General features: G+C 36.6%; 1 protein-coding gene across 17 annotated transcripts in view; it reads left to right on the top strand.

The window, feature by feature from the left end:
- The window catches only part of MBNL1 (muscleblind like splicing regulator 1), a 201611-nt gene that overhangs the window by 45807 nt on the left and 130866 nt on the right, over positions 1-24938 (top strand). For 12 of the 17 annotated variants that reach the window (XM_022582790.3, XM_089910988.1, XM_089910987.1 and 9 more), the window contains exon 2: positions 9157-10145. The exons of 3 other annotated variants lie outside the window; for them this stretch is intronic. In XM_022582790.3, the coding sequence (XP_022438498.1) occupies positions 9972-10145 (174 nt within the window). In that variant the 5' untranslated portion in view covers positions 9157-9971. Of the gene's footprint in view, positions 1-8553; positions 8949-9156; positions 10146-24938 lie in introns of those variants that run through there. 2 more of the 17 variants (XM_022582789.3, XM_022582799.3) reach the window with 2 other exon arrangements.

Here is a 24938-nt window from a genome sequence, read left to right as displayed (position 1 = left end):
AGAAAAGCTCAAGTCAAACTGAGATTCTAATATTTTATTTTTATTAGGAATAAATTCAGTTGACATTGGTATATTATTAAAAGTATGTTTGAGTGTATTTGTTAAAAAGGTAATCTTTAAGGTCAAATATATAAATCAATAGAAATATCCCTAGGATTGAAACGTTAAACTGTGTGGTACCTTTGTGGCTTGAGTATTTGTAAAGTTTGCAATAAGAGATACATTTGTGAAGTGATGGGGACTTTTACTGATTAAATGGAAAGGAGGAATTATGTATGTATTGTGTTTTGTCATGAGAAGTCCATTAATCCATTTAATTAGGATGCATTCAATCCTATATCCATATTTGATATCATTCATTATATTCTGAAGGATAATTATTTTAGATCTCTTTAACTATAAACATAGATTTTACATATTTTTCTCATAATGATTAATAATTAAGCAACAGATTTTGGGCAGTCTTCTATAGAAATAAGCCAATAAGATTTCCCGGGTTGAGGTTACTAGGTTAGGTTTTAAATCAGACATCTGGAAATTCAAGATTTATCTGCTAAGATCAAGCTTTTGTGCTCACATATAGTTGATGGTAACGAGGGCTATTGCTACAATAAAATTTTAGAAATTCGGGAAAGTGTGACAACTGTGATTATTTGGCTCTAACAGAGATATGCTTTATATTTTGGTACGAATTTTTTTGTTTTGTCTTTGTCACTTCTTTACATATTGATTTTATCATTTCGCTCGATTGAAGCTACTCGAATGGAAAACAGGCATAGGCTAACTATGGAGAAGCTCTTAATGACCACCGGTGGTTGTGAGAATGATTCTGCCTTGGAAGGAAAGTTGGAACAGTGGGGCAAAGAGGTGTACATGCGGCAGGTTTCAGTGATGTACAGGGTGCCGTGGGAATATTTCCTCAAGTCTCTCGTTAATCAACTTTATACTTACTTTTGAGTTGTACAGTAATGTTATTAGGGAAGCATGGGTGAATTTGTTACCATTCCTCAATCAATGAAGATAATATTTAAACATGTTTTAGGTGGAGGTACCACCAACCTCAGTGAGAAGCTAGGTGATGTTGTTCAGAAGATATAAAGATGGGAAATTAAAGCTAAGATTTTGGCCCCTAGTTACTGTGCCAAATAAACTATAACTCATTTAAGTAAACTTTAAAATCAAAGTCCCTAATCATGGCATTGCCCTGGGAATAACAGTATCACGATGTCTTACATTCCATTTAACATTCACAGTTTTATCATGCTTATTTCACACTGGTAGATTCCAGATGGGTTAATGTACCATTCTTCCTGAAAACTGCCAGAATGGTTAGATTTGGTTTTTCTATCTTTTAGCTCTTTGAGCACATATCAACATTGTTAATTTTATTGTAGTCTTGTGTTCTGACTTCCTAATTATTATTTTGAAATATTAAATGACATGGACAGATCAGAAATGACTACCTAAGCCTAACAAGATAACAACTTCTTTGGGTAATATATAGAATAAATAAAACAGTAAATAGGATTAGTATTTCATCTTGAAGAATGATAAAGTAACATTCGTAGTGTTATTAGACTTTCTCATGGAATAGAGGGAAATGTTAAAGGACTGCCTGTTTGAATATCATCAGAAAAAAAGGCAAATTTTCCCTTCTTTTGCCAGAATTGAAGACTGATTCTGTCAGAAATTCACAGATCATTATTTACATGTTTTAAATTTGCAAAGCCACGTGTAACTGTTTCAAATTACTCCGTGGATTAAAAAAAAAAAAAACTTCCATCAACTTCACAATGAAGGAGGTGTATAAATATGGTTCTATGTTAACTTCACTGCCTTGTGCTCTTTCCAAAGAGTGGCGTTTGCCGGTGGTTTCATTCAGTTATAAAGGTGGCATCTCAGTGTTTTAAACTGTGGTTCATAAGCAGAGAGTGAAATAGGTACATAGTATTATGCCAAATACTAACAACTGTTGTGAAGAAGAATAAAGCAGGATAAGGGGCTGGTGTTGAGAGGAACAGAAGGTTTGGATACTTTTGACAGTGGGCGGGAAAAGCTTCTAAGAAGATAACTTTGCTGTAGGGACTGGAAGAAGGCACAGTTAGGAACAAAACTAGTGGCTCAGTCTACAAAATGCAGTGAGTCGTTCTGATATTTATCTTATGTCTTTTTTTTTTTATGTCTTTATTGGAGTATAATTGCTTTACAATGGTGTGTTAGTTTCTGCTTTATAACAAAGTGAATCAGTTATACATATACATATGTTCCCATATCTCTTCCCTCTTGCGTCTCCCTCCCACCCACCCTCCTTACCCCACCCCTCTAGGTGGTCACAAAGCACCGAGCTGATCTCCCTGTGCTATGCGGCTGCTTCCCACTAGCTATCTACCTTACGTTTGGTAGTGTATATATGTCCATGCCGCTCTCTCGCTTTGTCACAGCTTACCCTTCCCCCTCCCCATATCCTCAAGTCCATGCTCTAATAGGTCTGTGTATTTATTCCTGTCTTACCCCTAGGTTCTTCATGACATTTTTTCCCCCCTAAATTCCATATATATGTGTTAGCATACAATATTTGTCTTTCTCTTTCTGACTTACTTCACTCTGTATGACAGACTCTAGGTCCATCCACCTCATTACAAATAACTCAATTTCGTTTCTTTTTATGGCTGAATAATATTCCATTGTATATATGTGCCACATCTTCTTTATCCATTCATCCGATGATGGACACTTAGGTTGTTTAGGTTGTTTCCATGTCCTGGCTATCGTAAATAGAGCTGCAATGGACATTTCGGTACATGACTCTTTTTGAATTATGGTTTTCTCAGGGTATATGCCCAGTAGTGGGATTGCTGGGTCATATGGTAGTTCTGTTTGTAGTTTTTTTAAGGATTCTTATGTCTTTTAAGTTTTACAATTTTGCCTGATATAGGAATCAATTCAAAATTAACTTTTTAATCATTGTCTGAGTAGAGGCTTCATGTTTCATTTTGTCTTAAATGTAAATACTTAAGGGACAAGAGTCATTTTCTAATCTGAGTACAGTTTAGTTAGTTGCGTTTGGAATTTAAATCTTTAGCCATAGTGCATCACCTAACCAACACTCCTTCAATATCCTTCAATAAGAGACCACTTGATGATTAGGTAATCAGACCTATCAGAATTCTAAAGGAATGCTTTGATAGACCTTCGATTACTTATTTGAGTTGGTAAACGTAATCTTACTTTCCTTGCTAGCAGCTTGTCACCCAAAACACAGTGCAGAGCGCCACACCAGTAGGCCACGTTGCCCATCGCTGTGCCATTCCAGGGGATTTGTGGTTGAAAGTTATCTGTTTTTCTCAGCAGTGTTTCTAACACTTCAGTCATTTGCATATCTCCTTCATGATTTTTACCAATATATTTACTTAGTCTTATTCTTTAAATTCTTTTTATTATACTTTAGCCTCTTCCTAAGTTATGATGTCCACAGGCTTGACAAACTTGTTTTAGCATTCCGACGCATCTATTAAAATTATGTTGTTTCTGCATCACTTAAAATCGCCATGGGTGCTACCAGTAGTGTGCTTACCCCTCACTGAGAAACACTGATCTCAGCTTTTTGTTATATGGAGTTGAATACTGCTGAAGATTGCATTAACCCGTTCAGACCACAGTTTTTCCCACATAATAAATAACTTTGTTACTCTATTTAGTACCTTAGTGAGTAGAGAAAGAACTATACAGCCTCCAGAAATGCTTAGTTAGTTGTTTGTTTACTGAAATCTCTGTTAATATTTGGGACAAGCCATGAGCAAAATTGTACTGTGAGCTAACTTAGTTTACTAAAGTAATGCATTGCTAATTATGGACTTGTCGACACCAGTGAGCCAGGGGGAAAAGTTAACTGTTTTGGACGACGAGCTTCTCCTTGTCAGCTCCAAACATACACAGCGAAGTTGGCCATCTCTTCCAGTTAGATTGAAACTTGTCTTAGTAAGTAAAAAAAACCTCAAATAATTACTAAGTTAACTTCCTCAATATGTAACTTATTTCAAAATCAAAAGTTATGAAAAAGTCCCCCAAGTTCCCAGCTAACTACTCTGGCTTGTAATAGAACCAGTCTGCCTATATTTGATTAGTAAACATATATGACTAAGAAATTTAACCTTGCTTATAGAGGCCATACAGTTCTCCAAAACAGAATTTTAGTCCTATACCTTGTAAGTGTCTGTTTATCCTTTACTGCAGAATTCATGCAACCATTAAATAGATATTTATATGAAGCCATCCACTGTTACTTTAATGCTAATATACATCAATTGCTGTAAGAGTAATTATTTGTAATTCCCCGTGGCTGTTTTTTTTTTTAAACTTTATCCTGTTTTTGGTTTCTTTTCCTCTATCTTTACATTTTCTTCTTTTCCTTTCTATTTACCTCCTCTTATCTTAAAGTAGAAAATACATGTGAATTCTGATATCACTCAAGGAGAGATTGGTCTCGGATCTTGGGAAGAATATGCCTGTCTGTATGTAGAACATGTCCCATGATAGGAGGAACACTACAGTTTAGTGTTTGGAATTTGATCAACAGGTAAAAGAGGACTTGTTGTTATGCAGGTTTTTAAAAGTTTGATTCTCACTGAAAAACGGTTGTATTCCCAATCATTTCTTTTGTTCGTTTTTGTTCAGGGAGGTTTATTATAATACGTTGAAATATTGGTCAAAAATTTACCTCGGAAACAATTTACCTATTAGTAAAAATCTTTTTTTTTTTTTGCGGTACGCGGGCCTCTCACTGTTGTGGCCTCACCCGTTGTGGAGCACAGGCTCCAGACGCGCAGGCTCAGCGGCCATGGCTTACGGGCCTAGCCGCTCCACGGCATGTGGGAGCTTCCCGGACCGGGGTACGAACCCGTGTCCCCTGCATCGGCAGGCGGACTCTCAACCACTGCGCCACCAGGGAAGCCCAGTAAATATCTTTACAGTAGAAGTATTTCTTTCAGTAATTATTTACAAACAACACATATTTTTAGAGTAAATATGTTTGCAAGAATTCCTGCAATCTGAACAATACCCATACACTTTTAAACATTGTCTCTATCTGTAGAACGAAAATCCATTGCCATTTGAAGTATTGACCCGAATCCTATAAAATCTTAATTTATCAAAGCACTCAGTTATGAAGACTTCTAGTCTCCTCTGAAATTCTTACGTTTCAATAAAGAAAAAGAAAATGGTTACAAGACAGTATTCTGATATCAGCAATTTAGTCAAACCAATTTTTAGGATAAAGTTTGAGTTTGTTACTCCCAGTGCCCTGTATCAAAGGCTGGACACACATTATCAGGTGCAGCTGGACTATTTCATAAAAGTCGGTGTCGTATCTGGTTGCTCACTTGTCCATGCCTGGCTAATTATAAATATTTTGATTATCGTCCTTGCCTAATACATTTTATAATAGTATTTTCAGCTTACAAATACTTATCTATAATTCTTTCAGTGATACTTTTTGATGTAAATAGGATTTCTCTGCTACAGAAAATATAAATAATCAGGACACCCATTTATAAGCATTTAAGTAATTAAAGTATATTTTGTACTTGAGTGGAACTAAACCTGTAACATTGTAGAAAGGAAAAATAATCAACCCAAGAAATTAATTTTGTAGTTGTATTGAGACATAACCAGCAAGCAGTGAAGATATTTCTAATGGTACCATTGTCTGTCCTCATGTTGTTTAGATCCCATAGATCATGATGAAATTTCCCTCGGAACTGGACACACATTCTCACAAACATGTTTATTCCTAGTAGGTTGAATAAAACCTATTCTTTTAGTAAACATTTTAAGAACATCTGTTATGTTCCAGGGACTGGGTTTAAAAAAAATGGTAATACACTCTATTGTCATGGAGTTTATAACCTTGGGGGCAAAAGTACCAAGAGCTACAAAGTACTGAGAATATTCTGAAAGGGAATAATGTTTATCAGAGTTGGCCCAGCCTTCTATGGAAGGTGATATTTGAAGAGCAGTTTAAACAAGGAGAAGGGATTTGCCGAGTTGAAGGGGTGAAGAAGTATGTGTCAAACCAAACAAAGGGTTAGCATGTAACAAGTCCCAGGAGCTCACAACGGTATGACATATGCCAAGAACCTCGGCAGTTCCTCACAGCTCCTCTCTCCCAGGGAGGATAGAGGTGCAGCGCTGGGAGAAACCAAAAAGATAAAATGTGTCAATTCAAGACATGGAGAAGGGGGCAAGAAAGAAGGAGTTGTACCGGCTGTTAGAGGTCAAATAATGACAAGGGACTATGCGTACGTAGTCTTTGGATTTGGCTTGGTTGGGGGCATTGACGACTGTCGCTGAGCACTAAAGTAATAGTTATGGAGGTTACACTGATACAGATTCAAGCGTGAATGGAGGAGAAGCAGGAAAATAGCACGTGTAGATGACTCTTCAGACATTTGTTTGGGAAGCATGGATTACGAGCATTAGGGAGAGGTGGTGTGTAACTAGGCAAGGTCCCCTTCCTCCTGCTGTGCCACCCCTTCCAGTTTAGAGCTTCTTCAGCACTTTGAGGGCTAGGAGAAGGAATTGCAGGAAAGGCAGGTGTTCCTATATAGAGGGAGTTTAGAGGGAAAGAAGTCTCGAGAAGGAGCCAGTCAAGGTGGCAGCTTAACCTTGGGCAGGAGAAGGGAAAGCTCCTGGGAGACTGAGAAGAAAGATTACAGAAAGATAGTTTAAAGATGGGTGGTGGGAAGGTGAGAGAGAGTCCATGCCTGGGGGCCACTATTTTTACTATGAAATATTTGTGACATATGAGGTCATCTACTGTTGGTAGTGAGAGCAACATGTAGGAGGAGGGACTTGAGAGTAATGAAGTTTTAGAAGAGCTGGAGTGTGAGAGGGAGCTGTCCAGGGCCAGGGGGAGGATTCCTAGACAGTGGGAGGTTTGAGTGACCCTAGAATATAGAAATTTATAGAGGCAATGAGGAGTGTGTGTGTGTGTTTTCAGGTGTGTGTTCACATTTGTTTATATGGGTGTGTGCCTGCATGTGTTTGTGTATTTATGTGCTATAAAGTGAATTCCAGTTCGCATGCAGAAATCAATCATTTAATTTGCCACAGTTTATGGAGCTCCATCAGTTTTCCATCCCTAAGCCAGGCACTTAGGGTTACTGAGATAAGTAAGATTGTTTCTGTCCTTGGGAACATTAGGCTAGTGGGTCAGTCATGTACGCAAATAAAACACTGTATAGGGGAGCAGAGGTAATTGGGAGGAGACAGAGTTAATATATGGGTGGGTGGAGATGGAGGAAGTGACATCCTGAAAGCTTCTTGGAAGAAGTGACATGTTAGCCAGCTTCTAAAGGAGGTAAGGGTTGCAGGTGAAGCTCTTGAAGATTCCAGAAAGACAAAAGAGATGTTGACCACAGATGTGGTACATATGCAAGGCATGAAGAAGTTGAGAAATTTTGAATGCAGAGTAAACATTAAGGAAGGTGGATGAATCTTAAGAGTTTGTGACCAACTTGGCTTTGTTTTTACAGAACCAGGAAATAGGACCGGAAAATGTTTTAAAAACAAAAATATTCCTGGAGCATCAGTATGAGTTTTTTTTTTCTTTTTAAATCTTTCCAAAAGTTGTAGTCTTACTACAATATTTTCTAAACCTAGTATCTGGGAGTTTTAAAAAAATTAATGTTAAGAATGACAGTATTAGTTCTAAAATAAATTTTAAAGATTTCGGCTAGATATCCATGGTTTATATATATGTATGTATATATATATTCATATTCATATTCTGTATTCTAATTTCCAAATTATAAATATATTATACGCTAGTTGGCCATTCTTGGCCCTTGAAGAAGTGTAACCTAACAGTATTTATTATACTGTGTCATTGCTCTTTAGAGTGTGAAACTTTTAGAGTTATTAAAGCCTTGTTTTCTTTGGTATCTTTCAAAATGGGGGAAAGAAGTGTATGCTTTTGGTAACTACTGAGCATTTTCTGAAAGTTTTTCCATCTAGATTGAAAGAGAAAGTAAGTTGTTAAAAGCAAAAATGCCCCACTGTAGAGAGCAGTCTGAGTTAATAGATCGTTAGGCAATAGGGGATCCCCCAGCTCCCACCCTCCAGCTTCATTCGTACCTCTGAAGTGCATCATGTTGCCCAAATCAAATTGTTCACTTAATATTTCATGTTTCTGCGATGGACTCACTTTCTCCCTTGAGGTTCACTTCAGATTTGCCAGCCACACTGACAACACTGCACTCCTTATTTTCCCCACATGACCTCAACTTCTGCTTAAAAAATGTTAGAATAAAGGATGCTTTTGTTCGTATCTCGCCTCCCTGTGATATATTGACAAAGTGTCTGCCTGCTGAATGGAATAGTTTTACAGTATGAGTGCCGCTTTCAGTGGAGGGGCAGGACTTGGGCTGTAGAAGGAAGTGAATTGGATAGGTCAGGAGAATGTACCATTTGTAAACACCCCTTTCCTTTTTTATTCACGTGTCAGGACAGCAGGAGCAGGCTGTTCAGTGCCCGTGCCTGCGCAGAGCCGGAGGGAGAGCAGCTTGGAAGTCAGCTGTAGTTTTTAAACCTTGCTTTTTATTTCCTGATAATGATCTTCAAATGCTTGGACTTGTTTGAGAAGCTGTTTTGAAACTAACATGGTTTAGTCCACTAACTGCATGTTGGGTAAATTCAAAACCCACATGCTCGTCCTCTTGCAGTGGAATAAGTCACATCTGATGGACATTTTCTGTGCTTATAGCATAGTAATGAACATCTGACAGGCGCGACCTTTCATAAGACAGCCCACACTATTGGCTTTCTGCCCAGAATATTGCTGCAACACTATCTGTGATTGGTTATCTCTCTATCATGCATTGCTTCACAAGGGGAAACGGCCCCTTTTTTTAATAAATCTACGATGGCTGGCTGCAGTATGCCTCACTGTAAGTATTGTGTGTGTGTGTGTGTGTGAGTGTGAGAGAGAGAGAGAGAGTGTGTGTGTGTGTGTGTGTGTGTGTGTGTGTGTGAAAGGGAGAGAGAGAGGCTGACTTGAATACTACTTAGTCTGGTAGCACATGGCAAGGTTGTGATACTGTAGGACATCAGTGAAGAGCTACTTAGTAAATCTTAACCTATCTCTTTTTTCTACAGGTTGGTACTAAGAAGTGCCTTTCCTGACGTCTCTGCTGCTTGGAACCGCTTCTAGAGCAGTCTCTGCTTTTGCCTTGCTTGCTGCCAGCTAGACTGTGACGACAGCACATCCACCCTCCACCTCTAGCCCAGACACCCCCATTTCTACTTATAATCAAGAGAAAAGCTCTAAGTATCTGGCATTGCCCTAGGCTGCTTTAGTTTTAAAAGAAAAGTTTGCTGAAAAAGTAAGATATCTTCTGCCAGGAAATCAAGGAGGAAAAAAAAAATCATTTTCTCGATTTTGCTCTAAACTGCTGCATCTGTCTATGCCAAACTAATCAATACCGATTGCATCACCAAACTCCATTGCAAATTCAGCTGTGAGGAGATTCCCTTTCAGACAACTTTGCTGAAAGCAGCTTGGAAATTCGGTGTCAAAGGGTCTGCCACGTTTTCATGCTTGCATTTTGGGCTCCAAATTGGCACTGGGAAGGGGTTACTGAGAGCACAAGGCTGATTCGAGGCCCTCCTTTTAAACGTTCATCTACTTACGATCCTAGTATTTCTCTAAAAACCAAAACCTCTTTGAATTAACAGTTTCATGCTGTGAATTTCTAGTGGGAGATCTTTTCCTTGATATTGACAACACAATTTTCCATGTACTTTTAAAGCAGGGAGTGGGGGAAAAGTATTTTGGAGGAGACATTTTCATCATCATTTTACAGTTTTATCAGTTCAGTTTTTTCTTTTTTTTGGTTGTTACTGTTTTTTTTTTGGGGGGGGTTGGGTTTGTTGGTTTCACTGAAAATTTTAACTACCTGTAAAATCTAAACATGGCTGTTAGTGTCACACCAATTCGGGACACAAAATGGCTAACACTGGAAGTATGTAGAGAGTTCCAAAGGGGGACTTGCTCACGGCCAGACACGGAATGTAAATTTGCACATCCTTCGAAAAGCTGCCAAGTTGAAAATGGACGAGTAATCGCCTGCTTTGATTCATTGAAAGTGAGTAAATATTATATTATTTTAAGGATATGCAATAATTGAATAAAGGGGATATGGATATACAGTCCACTGAGTTTGGAATTATGGATTGCTGTGTTAATAGTTTTAGTTATACGGTGTGTTCTTGATGATGTTGAGGTGGGGGACTTTACTGAGAAGAAATAGAACCAAGTCTGGCCAAACTTCCTTTGTTATGAATAACTTTCTCCGTCCTTTAATGCTGTGATTTTTTTTTTTTCTAGAGCAGAAGGTGTCAGGCTACTTTTTACTTAATAATAGCTAAGTCAGTGCCTATCTATAGGAATAGTAAATGTAGATACATGTGTGTGTTAGCATGTGCATAGATTATATACAAGGCCATGGCACTAGCTGAATGGCGATGATTTGTTTTTGCTTGTTTGAAAACGTGCTGTACCGTTGTAAAAGTATAGCAGATTTTGTCAGCTAAACTTGGATAGACTTTTTATATTAATGTTTTGACATTGTGGAGTTCCTTTTTGTTGTATGAGCATATTATTTTAAGGCCAGAAGCAATGTATTTTGTGGAAAACATAACTAGAAGTAAGGTTCTGGGCTGCTGCCACAGTACCCTATCAGAGGCATAAACTTTGTTGAATGTGACTTTTATAATTCAGTAGAAACGCTTGAGTAGTATTATTAATTGGATTTTTTAAGTTTCTAAAATTCTAATGTGAAGTAACTTAGCAGTTTATTTTCTGTTACCTCCTGATTATTATGTTTTTATTTGTAACAGTCTCAGCTAGGGGTGTTAAAAGTTAGCTTTTGTGGGCACCGTAATACCAACAAGTTCACTTTAGTATATTTTGACATTCAAAAATGTCATTGGGTTCGTATTTCAGGTATCAAGTTTGAAAGTGGGTCTTTTAAAAGATAGCATACCTGTCTTAATTTTGATGTGCAAGGTCGACTAGAAGTGTGAAGATTCCTGGGTACTCTCTACATACTTGGTTCAATGAACTGCCTTTGAATATTAATGTGCTGGTTTAATTCACTCTTTGAACCTTGGAGAGGGGAGTCGCTGTTTTTTCAACATATATAGGAAAGTGAAGGTTTCATAGATCCATTTTGTCTTTTGCAAAAAGAAAAAAATAGTGCTACAGTAACCTTTCTTTAATACCATAGGGGTGAATTAACTGAAATAGTTAACATGTAAGTTAACTCATAACTCACCCCAATGTTATGAGTTAACTTGTGAGTTAACTATTTCAGTAAATTGCTTCTTGGTCCAGTGTGTGCAGCTCACTTTGCTAAAGTTTCACCAAAGACTCAAGGATATTATCTTCAAAGTAGAATATGAAAAAAGGTATTAACGACAACAAAGATACCTTATAATGTCAGATTGTTCTTAGTGTCATAGTGCTAAAGATCAATAAACAAAAGTTATAAATTACCACTGGGCCTTTTTTTCCCTTTCCTTTGAAAGGCATCGATGAAGGGCACAGTGGTTGTACCTTGTGAATGTGTCTTCCTAAATTCCTGCCAACTGAATTTAGGTGTGATTAGAGACTGGGACCCATAAAATGAGGGGCAAAGGGCTAATTACACTTGTCTGTAACCAGCTGTGTCCATAAGTAGCCCTGTTTTGACCCAATTACTAGTAAATCCAATTTTTAATCCCACGGACAGTTGATGGTGCACTGGTAGCTGCAAAATGAAGGACCTTAAACTTGGCTGTGACACTGAGTGGTTTCACAGAAGACCTGCTTTCACAGCATTTGGAAACATTGTGAAACATTAAAATTCAGTTGCTATTTTTCCATCTCAAAATATTTTTTTAGTTGCTGCTCACTTGTGGCCATGGAACAGTCCCCCTTTGAGTAAAGCAGCAGCATTGCTTAATGACATGCTGTGTGGTTAACAGGATTCAACTGCCACATCAACATCAAGGACTTTTTTTTAATAACAAATAATTTCAAGATTTTAAGTTTACTTTTGAAATCAGCTTGTTGTAGCAGCTAATCAATGCAAACGTTGTCCATATTCTTTGTCTTTCTAAGAGAAACTGAAATTTAATTTATAGTGTCTAAAATGTGGTAAGATATTTTGATTTAAATAACAGGGAAAAAATAAACACAAATTTATTTCTGGTGAAGCTTCATCCCCAGAACAACAGCTCCTTAAATGTTAGGGAACTATGTTAAGAAGTAATTTTAAAAAATTTGAATGTGTAATTAAGTATTCATGTTTCAAAAAGCCATGTTTCATATATATATGTGTGTATGTTTGTAACTAACATGTGATTCTTTATAGAGTATTTAGAATCCCACCTTTTAGATAGTAGTCTTCCTGTGTTCAATTTTGTGGCTAAAATAGATCAAAAACATATTTTAAAACAGTTAAAGTAATTCTATGACTCATGCCTGAAGTTCTGAAATTTGGGAGCATTATGAGGTTTCCATGCCAGTAACCGCTAGATCATTTGTATTGTTTCAGAGAGTAAACGGAAGGAATTTAGAAAACTTGTAATATCCTGACTTCTTTAATAAAATGTGTTCTATATATTGCTACAATCCATAGTCCAGCCTTTTGTGAGTTCTTGAGCCCTGAGATGGAGGTAGACTGTGTAATCTTACTATTTTTAGCAAGTTAGGAAAGCAAAGCAAATACTCTCTGAGAGGACCCTGGGAAATGGCTGTACCCTTCAGCTGTGCTGTTTCAGACTTTGGCCAGGCTCCCAGGTGACTTAGGTTTATAGCAGACTTCTACATAGAGGCGGAGAATTCATTTCATTAAAAACAGAAGTCAAACAGTTCAAGAAAGTATTTATGTAAAAGAAATCAATTGGCATACTAAAGGAAATAGGAAGAAAATCAGCTAATAGTCTTTTAGTTGCATATAGGTGATTTTAAAGTTTAAATAATTAACTTAGAGGCATTTACTACGTGAAAACCGAGAATTCTGCATCACAGTAAATGTGTTGCTAAGTAAAATGAGAATATATAATAATGAGGAATATACATACATATGAATATACTGAAATAGAATGATGGCAGTAAGAAAGAACAAAAGATGTAATAATGACTTATCATTTATAAATTAAACAATATTTTAAGCACTTAATTTTTCTCCCTTAATTTTGCTTTTGCACCTGCAGTCTTAATTTCCAACAGTCTAAGAGTATATTCATACTGAGAATTAAATTGCTCACAGATTATAGATTTGAGTGTTTTATTACTTCAGAAATACTGAACATTAGAAAAGGTGTTTTATTTAATGCTGGAGAGGATTTTTTTTTTTCTTATGGCTTATGAAAGGGATACCCAAAGAGAAAAATATCAAAAGAAAAATGTCAACACTATAAGATGCTATTAGAATATTATGTTTCAGGAATGATGATTCAAAGAGTCGTTAATGGCAAGTTACCTATTTTCTTCAGTAATCGTCTCTTAACTAAAATTAAGTAGTTGATATAAAGAAAGCCTACAGGCTGTATTTGAATGTGATGCCAGGTTATTTATATTATCAAAAAATAAGCTTTCATCTTGTGATCAGCGGAAAGAGACTTGCTTATTGAATTCTTCTTTTTCAAATATCCATTTATTTTTCAGGTGCTCTGGGAGGAGAAATATAACCTTTATGTTTACTATCTATTTTCCAAAAATCTAGCAAACTTTTACCTTTGAAAAGTTTAGTACCTTGTTCTCTTACCAAATTGGGCAATTTTGTTTAAGATAAATAATTGTTCATTTCACTGTTATACATGTTTGTGTATATAGATAGCCCAGCTGATCAAATTTATCATAGACACATCAGAGACCAGATTCCATTGCAAAGTGGTGTGGAATCAAGGGCATGAGCGAACACATTTAAAGTGCCTCTGAAGACTTAGCGGAATATGTGAAGTAATAAAATCAGCTATTAGAAGACACACAAATAGGTAAACATCCAGGTAAATGAGCAACTAGAAAACTCATAGTTAGTAACGCAGATAAACCAAGTCTCCAGATGGTTACGTGGGGAGAGGGTGACATAACTGGACATAATAAAGTGGTCTCAAGGTATTGACAGTTACACTTTAGAAGATCTTCCATTGTTAGCACAGTTTATCTTCCATTTAGCAATTGCCTGTGTTGCTGCTACTGTAAGTCCCAGCATCGTCTTTCCATAATATCTTTTAAACCAGTTCAGCTGATAATCCTGACTAAATGGTATCTGCAAGTTTCAGGCTAAACATCTACTTTTGAATTAAAACTTTGATCTAGTAGGCTCCTAATTGGAATAACTTTTACCTAGAATTTCATGGTTGTTTGTTGTTTTGCTAAGCGCATCTCCCATGTGATACGAAAACTCTGACAGAGTATTGTATGTACATGTAGCTCTGTAGGTACATATTCAGTGTGTCTTTCAGTGACAGGTTGACACAGGACTTCCTCATTTCCCCTTAATGATTTAGGAGATGAGCTATTAGCATAACTTGGGTAGCATTGTGTATCATATGAAAGTTCAAATTGTATTTTCTAAGCAGAAACGTCACAACTTTGTAAAGAATATCCTGTGAATGAGCCAGGCGTAATGTCATCAACTCTGACACAAACGTTTCTTTAATGAAATTCTCGGTAGCCGCAGCTGTTTTGGTAATACTTACAACTTTATTCATTTACCTATTTATATTCTATGGTTAGACTTTTTTTAGAATAATATTTTTTAAAGGAGTACAGATTTTTAAACTTTTGGACAAATTTCAAGCCGTGTTTTGAATCATGATACCTAAGGCACTAATTCTAGAACTAGTTTTTCTTTTTTCTTCATAAGATTATGGTACACTGCTTCTATTTTTTCTTTTTCGCATTAAACCTTGCTTCAACTTTTGTGGCAAACTAAAAACAATTTAAACCTAAAGCAATGTGGCACTTATAATCGAGTTCAAACTTTAATTGTAACTCAGACTTCTAAACATACACAAAATTCTGATTCCACACGAATGGTCTCAAAGCAATTCCATGTACAAGGCTGTTGCTGATGGCTATTACTGACTTAAAAGAGCCTATGCAGTGTGGTGTGAATCTTGTATTCAGGAAGTGTGTGACATGTGCCTGGTTCACGCGAGAGGTGAGAAACTGAATGTTTCTCAGACTCAGCACAGACACCTAGGGACCTAGTTTGGGAAGCTTATCCTGTCATTTTCCTTGCCAAGGATAAGTAGAGGATTTCAGCTATCAACATCGCTAATCTGTTACCTTTCATGCTGAGCAATGTCTCTGCCTTCCCACAGACTTAGACAAAGCTTCTTATTTTCTTACAAAGAGATCCTATTGAGCAAATTTTGAGTGTTTTTTTTTTTGTTTTTTTTTTTTTAAACTTCAGCAGAAGCACATTTTGTGCTTGTAGATAAGGGAGCAATTTCTATGTTAACAAGGCCAAAAATTATGTCAGTGGAAATGGATAACTAAATAGATGGTCTGTGATTTAGCCCTGAGGATAGTTATTAATACGCAGAAATTTCAGTAAAAGCAACTGGAAAGGCTTGTTAGAAATATTTAGTTGCTTGAAGTATAACAGATTGTTAGAATAGTGATTTCTTGGTGAATTTTACCTTAAACAGGAATAATTCTGGTGAGGACATCTTATTCTAATATTTATTTATGATAAACAACTACAGAGTTTTTATCTTATACTGTATTTCTTATACAGAAAACATCAAATGAACATCACCTACAGCATTATTTGTACTCTTCTGGCACATTTTTGAAAGGTTTTCACTTTGAGATAGTTTGATTTGTTGTTAGAGATAAAACTTTCTCTATTATAAGGACTTGTGTTTTAAAGATACTGATAGTTATAATCCCTTGTACCTTATAATTTGATTGAAGGGCTGTCTCCTGGATACCTTTGGGCCTTGGCCGTGTCTGACCAGTAATATTCTTCTTGTGTTATCCCTGAGTTCTTTCCAGCTTTCTAACTGCCCAGCTTCAGAACTGTTGGTTCTGATCCCTTTTTATATTTCTCTCTGGAGTCATACAGAAATGATTTAGACATTTTGTCTTTAAGGAATTACATTCAGTGTTGAGTAACAGAGACACCTCTCCTCCCCAGCATGAGGCATAAACATATTAAGGGTTTATATTTCAGTAGGTTGTCCAGGCCTATGTGATGACTCCACAGTCACTAGAACTTAGGTTTCTTCACCCTTAGGTCCTCGGGAACACATGAATTCCAACCATAGGTTTATTTAAAAATTGCAAGATGGCCACTGCAGTGCCAGCCACCATATCTGCATTCCAGGAAGCAGGAAGAAGCATGGGCAAAAGAGGCCACAGCCCAGCCCACTTAGGCTCCTTTTAGCAAAAGTCCTCTAAGCTTCACCCAGTGATTCATCCTGGTTTCTCATTGGCAGCAAGGATAGCTGGAAACTATGTACTTAACTGTCGCCCTAATTGAAACCATGCCTCTGGGTAGTTTAGGTAGAAGGGGGAAATGGATGTTCAGGAGGGCAGTTACTGGGATGGGAGTTAGCGAGATATTTTTCCCCCCAGAAAACTTCCAGAATCAAGTATCTCTCCCTGAAAAGCATCTGGGTATGAGAGGAGATCACTTCTGAAGAGAAACTTTTATCTTCTTATCTTGGCAAACCTGTCCTCACTTTTCCTGTCCTTGTTAACTAGAGTTGCCTTTTTTTTTTTTCTTTCAAATCATGATATATTTAGTCAATAAAATATGGCGTATCACGAATGGATTGATTTTTACTAATACAGAAATAAAAAATTGCTTTCTTTATTTTTTTTAATTTTCCTATTGCCAGTGCATACTTATATAAACAGTTATATATTTATAACTGGAATATAACAGGAATGTATGTCATAAAAAACAGGTCTCAATGATTTCGACAAAAGAATCTGTAGTTACTCTGATGCCTGTTTCTGCCGCTTCTGCAAAAATACTTTATTTCCTCTGTATGAAGCAAAATAAAATGAGTTAATATTTATTGAAAATTATTTTATGCTGGTCAGTATTTTCAGTGCTTTTATTTTTTTCATAGTACTTAGTCCTCACAAAAACTCTTTGAAGAGTTACTGGTATCACTGCCGTTTCTCAGATGGTCACACTGAAGTACAGAGAAGTTAAGTGATGTCCCCAAGGTCATTCACCCAGTAAAATGTGGACTCCAAGCCTGGTAACCTAATTTCACAGCTTGCACTTTTAACCACTTTCCTGTAAAACATTGCTTCTTAATTTACATATCCACATCCCAAGGATTCAGCAAAGAAAATACCTGACCAGCAGTGCTTAAGAATAAAAATTAATATTTCAGGCAGGTTTACAGCATAGGGCCTAAAGCAGTAAATACGCAGAACATTATATTTTAAGTCAACAAATGAATCAATGAGGGAACACAAAATAGCATCAAGAATGCTTCCACCGGGCTTCCCTGGTGGCGCAAGTGGTTGAGAGTCCGCCTGCCGATGCAGGGGACGCGGGTTCGTGCCCCGGTCCGGGAAGGTCCCACATGAAAAAAATTGCTTCCACCAACTTTCAAAGATTATATATTTGTTTTAAATGTATGGCCATGTAGGAAAAACTTTTTAAATTTATCATCTTAAGGAGTCACTGTATAAACTATATAGCTGTCCCCCAATGTATATTAAAAAATATTCCAAAGTTTTAATTGTTTAGAAAGCATTTTTCCACAGAAGCAGTGTGGTTAAGTCATTAGTCCAACCCTGGGAAGCCTAAGTAACCCATAGGATGCTTGAGTTATAGTTCAGTACAAAGAGTACCTTGGAAACTCTGATTATTAATTAAACCCAGGAGGCTCCCCAGAAACATTATGAGTACTATCCCATCATACATCTTAAGTAATATTAGTGTCATAGGTCCCCAACTGCTTTTGTTAAACTGTTTCGATGGGAAAAATACATTTCAAGTTTCAGTTTGGGGCTCTGGAAATTCATCCGGGCCTAATGCAGGGAAGGTACCTTTCCCAAACTCCCAGACACTAACTGCAAGCCGGTGCGAGAGGTTTCCTCAGCTCCGTGTTTGGGCTACTCCTGTGCCCCAGAGCTGGCTTTCAGTCGGGTAGTGGCTCAGAATCATAGGGAGTAAAGACAGGGTATGGAATGAGGGGCTATGTCAAAAGCTTCCCCTGGGTGGGATGACTTTTTTGTTAATATATCTTCCAAGTAACCTTTCTTTTTTGCTAAGGTCTCAACCTGCTTCCTTTTCAAATGTATAGCTTTTTGGTTCTGAGTCTGGTCCACTGTGGAACTTCATATTGAAGAACAGCTTCTTCCCATTCTCTTTCCTTTCTAAAATTATCAAAAGTGTAGCTTTGTTTTGATACCGTTTCTTTCTGATTACTAGTAGAAATGGGGAAAAATAGGTGCATAGTGAAAATATCAAACTAAGATTTTTTTGTTTTTGTTTTCTGGCCATTTTATCACAGGATATAGTCAAGGGATCAGCAATAAAGAACCAGATATGAGAAGAAAGACATCTAGGAGGTGATAGCGGGTGGGGATTTCACAATTCAAGGAGTATAACTTAAACACTTCCTGTGTCAAACTTTGGGAAGGCAGATATTAAAAACACAGCCCTCCAGGGGCAAATTGCTAACAGGGAGACCAGTATATTAGGTGGTGGTCGTAGAGTTCAGAGGCGGAACTTTTCCAAAGCAATTGGAGGGTCAGTGGAAGAGAAACTTAAGGAAGAGAGAGAGAAATGTGTCTGGTGGTTTATCTTTCCTTTTTTTCCCTCCCTTCCCTCTCACAACTACTAATTCTGAGACCACAAGTAGAAAGAGAAGAACTAGAGGGAATTTCCCAATAAGAGAGTTCCCATAGCCACAGGCCACCAGGCTGGGGCAGCTCCCCCTGCATCACCGTTGGTCTATTGGGAACCACCTATATTTTAATCCTGGATAACAATTTTAGGCTCAGAAGGATTCTTCTGATGCTATCTCAGTTTTTTTTTTTAATTTAAAGACTTTTTTGATGTGGACCGTTTTTAAAGGCTTTATTGAATTTGCTTCTGTTTTCTGTTTTGGTTTTTTGGCCGTGCGGCATGTGGGATCTTTAGCTCCCTGACCAGGGATCGAACCCGCACCCCCTGCATTGGAAGGCGAAGTCTTAACCACTGGACCGCCAGGGAGGTCCCTGATGCTATCTCAATTTATTCAACAATATTTTATTTTAATTGCAGTTCATGTTAGATTGAGACTCACTATTTATTGAGATCCAAAAACTGTTTTCTCAAGACCCCATACGACCCCAGGCATCTTAACTTAGAATTTATCTCTCTGCACAAAATTCAGACTTGGTGTGGAGGCTTCTGGTTTTCAGAATCACTTATACTTAATTCCAGGCTATTCTCAAATAAGGCAGGAAGCATCTGCTGTTAATAGTTGACAGTAAATTACATAAAGTAAAACATGGGAAATTAAAGTTAGAAAAGCTGGGAAGCTTTTCTATCATTTTCAATTTTCTGCACAAGCACGGACATAATCAGTGTTTAGGATCTGCTCATGACGGATAAATTACATCTGTAATTCATTCTTTTCCATGTTACTGCATTCAGACGATAATTTGCTTTCAGATATCTTTGCTCATCTAATATTCTAAAATCGTTCATAGACTGAAAATAAGTCTAGTAACATCTTCCAGTCCCATGAAGCTTTTATAACTAAACAGTGTTAGCTTACCAAATGGGCCAAGTTTAAAAAAAAAAAAAAAAAAAAGGTTTTAGAGAAAAACAGAGCCAAATTTATCATGCCCAAAATAAGATTCCTCTTTGGTAGACGACGTTGCTTTTCATAAAACAATTCTTTAATGGAGGCAACTGAGAAATGAACCATGAAGAACGAAATAACTAAAGAATTCATTTATTTATAAAGAATCCTGTTAAGAAAGATCTGTGTTCTGAATGAACCTTTCTTCACATTATCTCATATCTCTTCATGGCTAAGTGGAAACTAATGAAATCTAAATCTAGCCATGAGAAAAGATTATCATCATGATTTTATTTATTAAAATTTTCTCACTATTATGAAATTTTACTGGCAGATATTGCCTTCCATGAATTATAGCACAGTAATAAGTTGAAGACAAATGTACACATAAGAATACCCAATACATAAAAGAACACTCCAAAAACAAACTCATCTTAAACTCAGGTAAACTAAAAGTCATATCCACATTGAAGAAGAGTCATCTACATTGCAAGTGTTTGCATAGTGGAGTCTATTTAAGTAGCTTCCCCCCAACCTTTAAACTATGATTAACATATAGTAGCTTAACATGTAACATACATATAGTGGGTTGAGTATGCATTGTGAGAAATGCAAAATTATTATTATGTTTTAGGATCTTTATTGGCTACTTTTGGCTTCTGTGTTTCCCGTAAGGATGAATAATGCTGGAGGAGAGATTTTCACCCCAAACACATATTTTTATGCTGAATGGTTAGGAATTTAAAAAATGGCAAACCAAAGTATTTGCCACCTCTGCATCTCAATTAATGGAAAATAATCCATTCTTCCTCCCCTTTTCATCATTTATTATCTGCTGTGTACCAGACGTTGCAATAGGCAGTGGGTGAATAACACACAGAGCCTGTTAGGTTGTTGATAGACTACAGCTTCTGAGAAGTATAATGAAGATTAAAATGATCATAGAGGGCTTCCCTGGTGGCGCAGTGGTTGAGAGTCCACCTGCCGATGCAGGGGACACGGCTTCGTGCCCCGGTCCGGGAAGATCCCACGTGCCGCGAAGCGGCTGAGCCCGTGAGCCATGGCCGCTGAGGCTGTGCGTCCGGAGCCTGTGCTCCGCAACGGGAGAGGCCACAACAGTGAGAGGCCCGCGTACTGCAAAAAAAAAAAAAAAAAATCATAGAATAATAAAACATTGTTTTAACTCTTCTATTCTTTAATATTAAAATGTCCCAGTGGAACACAAATTTGCCCACGTAAAATGTAAGTAGGCATTAAATGTCCTTGTGTATGTCTGAGAGGTTTGTCGTGAAAAACTTGGAAACCGTTAAGTAGTCAGTGTGGGAAGAGCAGATGAATTTCAACTCTGGTTATGTGTACTGCTAGGGAAACTGTGTGCTTGTATTAATAGAATGTGTTTACATGGTAAAAGATTTATACTAGACCCATCATATTCCAAAATTTAGCAAGATAAACCTGAATCAGATTGATTTTTAGGTAACACATAGAAATGGTTAATTTTACTCCCCTGCTTTGATCGTCATCTGTTGATTGTATAAAATGATGAGGCTCAGAATGATTAAGTAACCTATACAAGTTTGCATCGCCAGGAAGTGGTCAAACTGGGATTCAATACAGGCAGCCTGTCTTTAGAGCCTGTGTTTCAACCTTTAGAACCTATGCTCTGAGTTTAACTTGTTTAAGCTGACAAAGTGTTAATGAAGCACTACACAGCAACCTTATGCATACAAAAATATAGTGTTAATTATTAGTGAGTCTGCATTTTAGAGTGACAGACATACTTAGGCAATCACTAGTGACAATCACTTAGTGATTTGTTGAGTCACTGTAATTGCCTGAATTTAAGACAACTATACTTTTTAAAACATGATCACTCACACTTTTTCTTAATTCAGAAAAACATCCCTGAATAATCACTAATAAGGTTTTTTTTTTAATTTAAAATGGAAAATTTATACTAAATTTTAACTAGAAGTTTGATAATATAGAGAATCTAAAACTTAGGTCAGGAAGAATTTTGAAAGTCTTGCCAGACTGGGAACAGTATAGAAAATCAGAATAATAGGCTGTTCTGAGAAAAAAACAAATAAGAGTTTCAGTATTCAAAGACAAAGCTTGGAAGTGAAGTATGGGGCACCAGATAAGGAGGTTTTCATTACATAATTATCCTTATGATTTTTTTTGCATAAAATAGAATATCCTTTCTTATTCAAGGAAGTAGTATAATTGATACTTTTCTAAGGCATAGAACCATGAGGCATTTTTTTTTTAAATGGGTGAGAGTTCCTTCATATTTCATGAGTTTCACTGGGCATTTATAATAATATTGGAAACAAAAAACTGTACTTAAGCCTTTCTAAGTGTTTGTAAGTTACAGTATTTGAAATTAAAATCTAGATTAAAGCACTCACCCACCTCTTTGACAATGATTTATATAATACGTCACACTTAAGTATTTATGCTAACTTTTAAGATTGTATTTTAAAAATTAGCTAGGAATAATATTTTAGTAGGTAATTTAATTCTTTGTATATTTGTATAGTACTTATCTTTAGTAAGAGGAAAGTTTTTTCACATGAATATTTAATTTTAAAATAGCTTATGGCATTGTTTTTAAGACTTTTGCATTATTTGTAATTGAAACAAAAATGACTAAATATAAGAATCACTGTTTGCATTTTGTTCATGATATGACAAAAAGAGCATGTTTGCTCTCAGAAAAACATGGATTTAAGGACGTCAAATTCCTGGGCTTACCAGGTATTTAGTAAATATTAGTTTAAATTGGACTTTTAAAAGAGGTATCCAAATATTAGTGTTCATTATATGACTTGAAATGCTCTATGATAAACATATAATTATCCTCACAGAGCTTTTCATTTGGACGAATGCTGGCTTGGACAAAAGGGAAAAGAAAACCTTTAACATCAATAGCTAGTGTTACAAGGATCCTTTCCTTAAACGATTAGAAACTCAGTGCCTTTTGGCCGTTTTCTTGAATGCATCAGTTTAGTCAAACAGCCAGTTAGAAATGTTGTTAACAAAATTGTTTTTGATATATAAACGCAAACTTGGTATGGAAGTAAAACTTATTTTGTGTTCAGAACCAAATTGATCACAGGGAAAGGTGAGTATACCAGAGTGCTGGTATTCCTCGTCCTTTGATTTCATTTCTCTGGGCATTTTCTTCATTAGTTTGCTTTAGCTATAGTTTTGCTTTTTTTTTCCTCTTGGTGTTTTCTGAGTGTCTAGATTGGCCTCTTTGCTCTTTTCCTTGGGATGAAATCTACAATAAAATATTATTTTATAGCAAATATATCGGTTCCAGGAGTAACGAGAATGTAGCCACTGATGGCTTTCACGTAGTCCCAATGCTACCTTGGAGTTTTTACTCAAAGTAGCATCTGCAGAGTGATTGCAAAAAGCCATATTCAAAAATGTGTAAATAAAAAACTTTTCATGGCAAAGAGTAAGACCTGGTTAAGAGCCAAAACCATGAATGCAGCTTGATATGGGTTTGGTTCCATCAGTCACTTCCTAGTGACTTTGTGCCAATCACTTTGCCTCCCTAAGTCTCAGTTTCCTTCTCCATAAAATGAGACTAATGATACCTGCTTTGAATGTTTGTGAGGATTCAGTGAGATCATTTCCGTAATATAGGTCATTCCATGCAACATCTCTCTCAGTGTAAACACTTCATGCCTAGTAGCTAGCTGCTCGTGGTGTTCTTGTCTGAATGCTGGAATTCAGTCTAAGGTATCTTCCCCTTAAGAGGAGAACTTTCCTTATGTCAGAAGAAATGTCGCATTATTTTGCATACTGTACTACAGGTATTTATCCATTATTTAATTTGAAGATTTAAAGATGACTTTTTTCTGCATTATCACACACTAGCTTATTCATTTACCTGTTATCAAGAGAAAGCATCTCTTAACCTCTAGCATGTGTACCACTTGACTTTAACCTCACTGGGGTAGTATTAATAAAATAAGTCAGTATTTATATCATTGTCTGTGCCTAAAAACCCATTTCATAAATGCAGTTATCCATGATTGGAAAAGTGGTTGTGACCATCTGTTCCAAATTTAATTTCATTTAAAACTAATGCCTCTTTAGCTCTGTGTTGGCCTAAAATAAGTAGTTCACATTTGATATTTCAAATAGTATATTATTTATGTAAATTTCTTCCTAAAAGACTCACCTAGGACTTTGTTTCAAAAATAAAATTAATGTTTATTCAGTAAAGTACCTGCACAGACTAGAAGGTTTGATATTAAAGTCTATTTTTTCATGATTTGCACTATCCCTACTTTGTTCTTTTTATACCTGTATAAACTTACTTAGTTGGTAAAATATCTACCACTTAACTTCCTCAAAGGTGTAAAGGGGCATCCAAGTCCAAGATATTCCATTTATCACATCCTCATTTTTCCCCCTTTCATATTACCCAGAATTGATAGGAATCCAATTCTAGCCCAGTAAAATGGTCTCTTTTGCTTCAAGATATTTAAAGATGCTGGCCTAATTCACAAGCTTGAGACTTTTTTATTTTAGTTAGAAATGAGAGTATATACTTTTTGCAGCAAATGGGGAAAAATGCCCCAGCTCCCTGATTTTATTGTCTTTTCAGGGCTAGTATAGCCTAGTAGTTTCCTGTGGCTAGCTCTGGGTTTTCCTTTGCAGTTGTGTATAAATTTTGTTATATTCTAATTCTGAATATGAGTTGTGCACTTACTATTTTATTTATTGAGCCATGCCACTGCCTTCTTGTTAAGGCTATTGATTATTGCTCATTCTGTTCTGCTGTGTATTGATTTAGTATGTGGCAATGAGTTAATTGTATTACTTGATGTTGAAAGAGGATCAAATATGTTTGAAGGAGATGCTTGTAGCCTTTTTAATTGAGTTGGCTAGGCTTTTAACATGTTGTGAAACAATTAGGAGAAAGTACAGGAGGACCTCTGAAGGCAGGAAACATAAAATTTGTTTTCAGCATTTTAAAAAATTATTTACTTATTTATTTATTTATTGGTTGCGTTGGGTCTTCGTTGCTGCATGCGGGCTTTCTGTACTTGCCGCGAGTGAGGGCTACTCTTCATCGCGATGCGTGG

Source organism: Delphinapterus leucas, chromosome 4, assembly GCF_059928025.1.
Source record: "Delphinapterus leucas isolate spDelLeu-1000000601 "Yukka" chromosome 4, BTC_Dleu_Yukka2, whole genome shotgun sequence".
Classification (NCBI taxonomy): domain Eukaryota; kingdom Metazoa; phylum Chordata; class Mammalia; order Artiodactyla; family Monodontidae; genus Delphinapterus; species Delphinapterus leucas.
The sequence above is the reverse complement of the archived record's forward strand: the minus strand, read 5'-3'. Positions and strand labels throughout refer to the sequence as shown.